The sequence below is a fragment of the Pollicipes pollicipes genome, unplaced genomic scaffold, assembly GCF_011947565.3.
Source record: "Pollicipes pollicipes isolate AB1234 unplaced genomic scaffold, Ppol_2.1 Scaffold_4881;HRSCAF=5763_pilon_pilon_pilon, whole genome shotgun sequence".
Taxonomy (NCBI): Eukaryota; Metazoa; Arthropoda; class Thecostraca; order Pollicipedomorpha; family Pollicipedidae; genus Pollicipes; species Pollicipes pollicipes.
In genome coordinates this window covers 40,084,097-40,092,607 of record NW_023596576.1, presented here as the reverse complement: position 1 = coordinate 40,092,607, position 8,511 = coordinate 40,084,097, and the positions used below count along the sequence as shown (strand labels likewise).

General features: G+C 59.8%; 1 protein-coding gene across 1 annotated transcript; it reads left to right on the top strand.

The window, feature by feature from the left end:
* Nucleotides 1-4,338: 4,338 nt before the first annotated feature.
* LOC119100371 (toll-like receptor 7) lies at nucleotides 4,339-8,097 on the top strand (the record flags this gene model as incomplete). Its single annotated transcript, XM_037223471.1, has 4 exons — nucleotides 4,339-6,880; nucleotides 6,929-7,508; nucleotides 7,689-7,849; nucleotides 7,973-8,097. Coding segments are annotated over 4 exons (3,408 nt in total), but the record flags the coding sequence as incomplete, so codon positions are not given.
* Between the last annotated feature and the right edge of the window lie 414 nt (nucleotides 8,098-8,511).

Here is an 8,511-nt window from a genome sequence, read left to right as displayed (position 1 = left end):
AGCAAAATAAATCGATGAAATTCGTCGATATTGACGGAGGACAACGTACAATAAAGTAACCCATTGCAAGAAAATACTTTGCCTTGCATGAAGTCTTTTATCGTCCAATTGTCTCTCACTGTCTATCGTCGATCGCCTATGTCTTCTGCCGGTCATTTCGTCGTTGAGCGTGAAGTCCCCTTCTCGCCTATATATTCTCCAAAACTGCCGTCGTTCGCTCACACTCGCTCTATATCTCTATATCTTCACCCCCCTATATCCTCACTGCGGTCTTCCACCGCCCCTCCACCTACATCGCTCCCAGGTCTCTCTTCACTCTGACGTCTCCTCCATTTCGCCGTCGGCGGCAGCGCCGGACGGGCTGGGCGCCCATCCGCCACTTACAAGCCGTTCAGGTCCGGTTTCATGACGCAGTCTGGGCCCGCAGGATGAACGACCCAGACCCATGCCCACGGAGCGAGCGGCCACGTGACGTGGTCCTGGGAACTCGCCACAGAGGTCGATCAAATTGATGGAGCGTCCGGCGAAGGCTCGTGCGAGGCGGGGTTCCCACGTCACCTGCGCTACCTGGGGACTAGCTGATCCATGTGCAGAGATTTTTCTGACTCGCGGAATACCGAATGAGCAAATGATAACTACGATGTGTTTGTGAAAAATGTCGCTTTGCCAGCCTGATTTGTGTTTCGAGTAATCACTAGCCAGCCACCAACTGGTTGGTTGTTTTTGCTAGTTAAAGAGAGCATCTCAGCTTTTGGTACTTTTCACTTATTGTTACATCAGACTCGTGCAATTTGGTGAGCAAAACCAGCTCTGTTGAAATCCCTCTGAAAATCTAAATTTTTTCCATTTGAAGTAGCCGACCCGTTGTGAGAAATGTTTGACTCCCTGCTCGCCTACATAAAAATAATTCCTTTCATCTCCCTCGCGTTTTCCAACGTACATGCTCTGTAATGTTTGCAGCACCCTTATGTATCAAAATTTTTGTTTACTAGATGCTAAAAAAGCTTCAAACACTCTGTTTAGACAGAAGTATATACAAACATGAAGGTATTATCCCGCGAATCCAACCAAACGCTGAACCACGCCTGTAATTTTTCACCTAAGGCGTTCACCACAGTGGCTCTTTTCGGGGCGCATTTTGGGGTTGTGAATGGGAGCATCACTTGATTCATTTGACACACTGGTTCAAACCTCAACCTACCAAATTCTCGGTAACAAATTCTCAGTAAGCCCTCGCTCGCTAGGCCAAACACAAACGTCCTTTTATTTGCACCACTAGAGGTGCGTGCGGTTGTCATGACGACGGTGGTCACGACTGCGGAGCAGAAGCGTAGTGCTGCTATACACTATTGATAGCGTACTTTGGACTCGGAGGGGATACAAATTGATATCCTTATTGCGTCTTGTCGGTTCTGCAGTAACACTACCCAGCGTTTCTATTGGACGTAGCGAGTCCCGAGGTTTCATTAGAGCATGTTTTTGTAATATGCCCCAAAAGTAGGGCAATCTCTTTAAGAAAGGCAATTATCCCTCGTAGCAAATGCGCCACCTGACAAGTTGAGTACTTTCCTTGAGGTCCAGCGCTAGCCGCATTTCACATTGCATCTATATTGATGTCATCCATACCGCCTACTCTCCTTTACACGTTTGTTCTGCACCAGTCACGTTCACAGTACACAGTCCGCATAGCACCGCGTCAGCTGAGCCCATTAACCAGCCAGGCTGCGCCAGCACGCCCAGCATGCCGGCCGGCGTCGATCTGCGAGCGGAACAGTGCCGCAAGCCGCGGTCAGTTCGGTTGCGATCTCCCTCTTAGGCGTTGACTTGCAAGAAGCGTGGCAGTGCATCTAAACGGTCAAACCGCGTGGTTTCCGACAATTTCACTGCAGACGAAAGTTCAGCCGGAGTTTTCAGCAGTTTCAGCTGGGGTACTCCGTTTCTACAAAATCTGATCATGTTGAGAGCAGCGCCCAAGTTAACTCTCCCCATATTCAGCACTACAAACCGTTTTCTTAGCAAAGTCCAGAAGATGCTGCCAGCATCCCTGCTGGAGACAGCGTTTCTCAATCTTTTCAACCGTATCCACTATTCGGTACACTCCAGAGGCCATGGTTTACTTGCCTGAAGGTGCTATGTTCGGACAAAGAAGTGAACTTTTAAGGTGTTAAAGCGAGGCCACTTTGTTCTCCACACTGCTTTGGGATGATAGGTTCAAAATGGGTTGACTATTGGGATAATAAACTTGATCTGATATTGACGAGAGGGGATACAATGGTAATGCATCTAAAAATTCCGTCCTTGCACAATCACACTCTCCGTACGCACAATGGGTACACAAATAAGATTCACACGCTTACTTTGCTGTTTTAGAAACACGCAAACGATCACCTATGCTTGACGTTGCCACATTCCCTACTCTCTCCTGCAAGCTGACAACTGTGACACTAGTCAGCCACTGCCACTGCCGCTGGCACTGCCATCAGGGGCGCATGTGCCGTCAGTACAGCTAAACAGCTTATGATCCTACAGGGAAATATATCATCAATAGAAACGCTCTTAAACGCAGATTACCCACAGCTGTCGACAAGGCCGTGGCATCATCCTCGTAACCAAGTAACCCGACTCCGCCTGGCAGAAATCTGGCCCGGTGAAGTCCGTCGACGTGGGGTAGACCGCTTTCTCAACCCAAAAATTCAAACGGCGTCCGAGCTTCATGATCACGAGGGGCGTCTGCAATCCCTCCGTGCCGCTCAACTGAATCCCCCGATGTGAAGGCGACTTACGCGGCCCCCGAGTACGCTCCCTCCGCGCGAGTGCGAGCGGAACGAGCGGCTGGGGTCCACGCCCTGAAGGCTGAAATGCCAATCTGCCGCCGGTTAGTGTAAGAGGTCAGCCGATTCTCGGCGAGCGTCTATCTCGCCGAGCATCGAACGTGTCAGGCGCCTCAATCTCAGACCGCCATTGGATCTACGCGACGATTTCATGGACATCTTGCCTTAATCAAACCCGAAAGACCGTCGGAATGGAGTTTTCAAATGGCACTTGGAGCCCATTTGCCTCAGCTCCTGCAGTAGACTTGCATTGTTCGCCGCTTGGGCACACAATGTCCGCTGCTATGCTCGGACGGCGACGCTAGGCTGCCTTTTGCATTATAGTTTCCGTTACGAGCGTTTCCTTTTTGTGGGCAAATATTTTGCAACACGTTTTAGTGAAGACTTAGATCTTACCTTTCTTCCTCTTTCTTCCACTCTCTGTCTCCTCTTTGCCCTTCGCGTGTCCCTATGCGTCCACTCAATCATGCGTCTTAAGTTTTTCATTCCTTCTATTTGATGTTGCTTTGTAACTTTCTCACTCACATTTTCTTTGACCATGTTCGTAACAAGACCCAAAGCTGGTTTCCCGTGCAGTTCTCTTCTTTTCTGTACAGGTTTGGTGAGTCCCCAATTTTCATGGGTAGTTAAGAGGAAATAGAACAAAGAACGAACGCTTTTATGACGTCATTAGTGTTTCAATGACCGTCTACGAAGGGCCGTGGTCAGACACGAAGAGGACTCAAGGCGACATTAAAACCACGGACGAAACCCTAAATGCATCGGCAAACGATACCGCCTGGACAAATTGAAATAACCCGAGTTGGGCCTCTATCGGAGAGTTAGCAGAGTTCGAAAGGCGTGGAGCACAAGCCATCCAGAGTGGATGGGCTGGACACGGCTCCGCTGCCGATGGTCTTGGCCGGGTGTCACCTGAACCGACCTCGCTCCTGATCATTTATTTAGCGGCCGCTTGGCTGCAGCGACAGACGCTGCTTCACCGACGCCAGAAGCGTCAGCCAATGTCGTAAAATCGTCCGATATGGCCGCGGCCATTACGTATTCCCTTTGTTGCAGATTCGAGGTGGCCCGTAAAGCCGAGGGAACGTGAGCAATCGCCGCAGCGGCGTCTCCTGCCACTCTGACGTCCGATGGCGCTGCTCGGCCGGCGAGCAGCGCCGCCGCGCCGCCCGCCCGCCCCGCTGTCTGACCGCTGCCCCGACGCAGTACCGGCGGCCTTGTTATCGGCGGCAGCGACGACGGCGGCGACGCGGCGCGTGTGCTCGCTCTGAGCGGCGTGATGGCCGGACTGGGCGCCGCCGGCCGGCTGCTGGCGGCGGCGCTCTGCGTGCTGGCCGGCGGCCGGGCCGACAATGCCACCGACTGCGAGTGGAGCGAGACGACCGCGGCCGTGACCTGCCGCTGGCGGCTCATCGGCGCCGACTCGACGGTCGTCGGCGGCGACGGGCACCCGCTGGCTGGCCGCGTGTCCGCCGTGGAGGTGCGCTGCAGCGGGCGGCACTTCTTCCGCAGCCGGCTGGGCGCCGCCACGTTCGCCGGCCTCGAGCAGGCGCGCCGGCTGCGGCTCGACGACTGTAAGCTGGACGAGCTGACGCCGGCCGCGCTGGCGCCGCTGGTCGCGCTGCGCGAGCTCACCGTCCGCACCGGCAACGCCGATTGGGGCGCGCGCCGGCTGCGAATTCCGTCGCACGCGTTCGCCAAGTTGCGCCACTTACGTAAATTGGAGCTCAGCCACAACGGCATACAAAAACTGGGTTCGGACGTGCTGTGCGGTGCGCCAAGCCTGCACCGACTCAGTCTGGCGCACAACGCGCTGGCGGTCTGCCACGTTGGGCTGGACGGCTGCGCCAGCAAGCTGCACCACCTGGACCTGTCGCACAACCGTCTGGGCGACGTGCCAGGAGACTGCCTGGCCGGGCTGCGCCAGCTGCGCTCGCTGCGACTCGGGCACAACCGGATCCGTGCCATCGGCGCCCGCTCGTTCGCCGCGCTCTCGCACCTGCGCGCGCTCTCGGTCGAGTCGAGCGGCCTCCATCACGTGGCGGCGGAGGCATTCGCCGCCAACGGCGAGCTGCGCAGCCTCGAGCTGCAGGGCAACGCGTTGGAGCGGCTGCCCGCGGCGGCGCTGCGCGAGCTGCGCCACCTGACGCTGCTCAACCTGTCGCGCAACACGCTGGGCCGCGGCGGCGACGGCAGGCTGGCCGTGCGCGGCCCGCTGCGGCTGACCGTACTGGACGTGTCGCACAACGCGCTGACGGCGCCGCCGCAGCTCGGCGACCTGTTCAGCCTGCAGGCGCTCAACCTCTCGCACAACCGCATCGCGGCCGTCAGCGGCGTGCAGTTCGCGGCGCTCGTCAACCTGGGCACGCTCGACCTGAAGGCCAACCGGCTGCGCCACCTGCCGCCGCTGACGATGCGCGGCCTCACGCACCTGCAGCTGTCGCGCAACCGGCTCGAGTCGGTGGCGGCGGTGGCGCTGGCCGGCTGCCCGGCCCTGCGCAGCCTCAACCTGTCGGATAACCGGCTGCCGGTCGTGCCCGGCGCCGTCCACCAGCTGCAGTACCTGGAGGAGCTGGACCTGGCTGGCAACCGGCTGCGGAACGTGACGTCACGGCGCGCCGGGAGCGGCGCCGGCCTGGCCAGCCTACGGCGGCTCGACCTCTCGCGCAACGGCATCACCAACATCGGCGCCAGTGACCTGCTGCCGCTGTGGAGCGTGCATTGGCTCGATCTCAGCGACAACAACATCTCCAGCGTGGCGGTCGGCACGTTTCAAAAGCTGAGCGCGATCGCGATGCTGCGGCTCGCGCGGAACCAGGTGGCCGAGATCGGCGAACTGTTTATGGCGGTGAAGACGCTGCGCCGGCTCGACTTGTCGCACAACAAAATATCTCGTTTTGACTTGGCGATGATCCCCCGGCAGCTGCGGGTTTTGGACCTGGGCTTCAACAACATCTCGAAGCTTGATAACCAATTCGACGTTGAAAACATCATCGATCTGGAGGTTCTGAATCTCACAAATAACGCAATAAGAAACTTGACGGCCGGCGCCGTGCCGAGCCGGCTTCTGGAGCTGATCGCCAGTCACAACAACATCTCCTACGTCGCCAGCGACGCTTTCGTCAACAGAACCGGCCTGGCGCTCATCGACCTGCGGTCCAACCGGCTTCGCTCCCTCAACGACTTCTCGCTGAAGAACCGCACCCTGCTGCTGGGCGGAAACCACGTCCTCTGTGACTGCACGATGGAGTGGCTGCTAACCGGCTCGACGCTCATCGCTGACCAGCACGACATCCTCTGCGACGTGCTTGACGGGCGGCGCGGGGCGCGGACGGCACTCTCCGCCATGACGCCGTCCATGTTCCTGTGCCGCTACGAGACGCACTGCTTCGCGCTCTGCCTGTGCTGCGAGTTCGACGCGTGCGACTGCGAGATGGCCTGCCCGCAGGGCTGCTCGTGCCTCCACGACCTACTGTGGAACATCAACACGGTGGACTGCTCGCACCAGAACCACTCGCGCATCCCGCAGCCGATGCCGATGGACGCCACGGACGTGTTCCTCGACGGGAACGCGATCGTCTCGCTCGGGAACCACGTGCTCATCGGACGGAAATACATGAGGCGGCTGTACCTGAATAATTCCGACATTGACGCGGTCGACAATAAAACATTCAACGGCCTCTCGGGCCTGCACGAGCTGCACTTGCAGCACAACCGGATACACACGCTCGTCGGCTACGAGTTCGAGGACCTGGCCAGCCTGCAGCGGCTCTACCTCCACCGCAACCGCATCGCCTGGGTGAACGCCAGCGTGTTCGAGCCGCTGCTGCTTCTGCGCGAGCTCACGCTGCACGCCAACCGGCTCTCCGAGTTCGAGCAGTGGCCGTTCGCACACAACCCGGGGCTCACGCTGCTCACGCTGGCCGAGAACCGCTGGAGCTGCCGCTGCGAGCCTCTGCGCCGGCTCCGTCGCTGGCTGCTGGCCAACGTGAAGCGTGTGGCCGACGCCAGCCGCGTGGCGTGCGGAGAGGCGCTGGCCAGCGGCGCCGGCGCGTCGCTGCTCGCGGCCGGTCAGCGCGACTGCCGGCGCCCGCCGGCGGCAGTCGTCGCCAGTCGCGCGGACGTGTACGTGTCGCTGTCGCTGTTCGTCGTGCTGTCCGCCAGCGTGTTGGTGGCCCTGACGGTGGCGGCGTTCGCGTTTCGCCGCCAGATCCGGCTGTTCCTCTTCACCGAGCTAAACGTGCGGCTGGGCGAAGCCGACGACGGCGAGGGCAGCCTGTTCGACGTGTTCGTCAGCTACGGCTCCAAGGACGCGCAGCTGGCCGGCAGGCTGGTGGCCGAGCTGGAGACGGGCCACCCGGCCTTCCGCTGCTGTGTGCTGCACCGCGACGTGCCGCCGCAGCCGGACGCCATCCGGCGCGCGGCCGCCGCCAGCCGGCGCGTGCTGCTGATCGTCACGCAAAACTTCCTCGACAACGAGTGGTGTCACTTTGACTTCAAGTCGGCGCACACGGACGCGGCGGTCAGCGGCCGCCGCCGGCTGGTGCTCGTCTGCGACGGCCGGCTGCCGGACGCCGAAACCGACCCCGAGATGGCGCTGCTGCTGCGGGCACACCCGGTGGTGCGCTGCGGCCAGAAGCGGTTCTGGCGGACGCTGCGCTTCCGGCTGCCGCGGCCGCGCGCCGGCGCTCCGGCGGCGCCGCCCTGGTGGCGCCGGTGCCGGCTGCCGCGTCGCGCCGCCGCCGGCGCCGGCCGACTGTCCCGCTCCAGCAGCGCGTCCGATCTCTGCGGGCCGGCCGAGCGGACCGGCTCGGCTGAGAAGAGCTCGCTCGTCGGCGTCAAAACGCCCGTTGCTAGCGACGTGCCCGGCCTCTTCGTGGAGACGCACGACAGCTCGCGCGTGTACTACACCATAGATTTCCAGGGCGGCCACACCGGCCCGGCGGCCAGCCCCTCCGGCGCGCGCCACGCCACGCTGCACACCTACCAGAACAGCGACGAGCTGGCGGCGGCGGCCGGCGCCGGGGGCCGCGGTGCGGCCACCTCGCTGGCGCGGGCGGCGCGCCCGGGCGGGCCGCTCGTGTGGTTCGACCGACCGACCGCCGGCCAGCCGACGCCGACCTCGGCGTACTCCGCGGCAGAGTCGCCCTCAGTGGACGGCCGCGAGGCGCCCGGCTACCTGCCCGCCAGCTGGGTGTTCTACTCGGTGCGGCGGGGCGCGGCCCCGCCCGGCGAGCAGCACGCGGGCCAGACGTACCTTGTGTAGGTCAGCGTTAGAGTAGCCGCTCGGTGCGCGCGACGTGCAGTGTTTACCGCAGGTCGTCGAGGCCGCTGTATGATACGGACTCGGAGGCCAAGTCCTGGTTGCGTCCAAGTATTGTTCCGCTGATGCATAATGATCTCAAGGTGATCTCATTGATATGAACTATCCATAGTTGCGATTTTCAGTTTCGTAATAGAGAATACATTTTTAAGGTATGATGTATGGAGTGTGTTTCTTGAATGTCATACACACGTCCTGAATCTACAGAAGCAGCTGCGCACTCGGACATCACAGTTGTAAGAATACGGTCAAAATAAGCTACTATGTTTGCAGACACGTATGTGCGCTTCTACGGAAGGGGAAATATACCCATTACATTTTCCAGCGATTAACAACGCGCAAAACTATGCCTGCTGA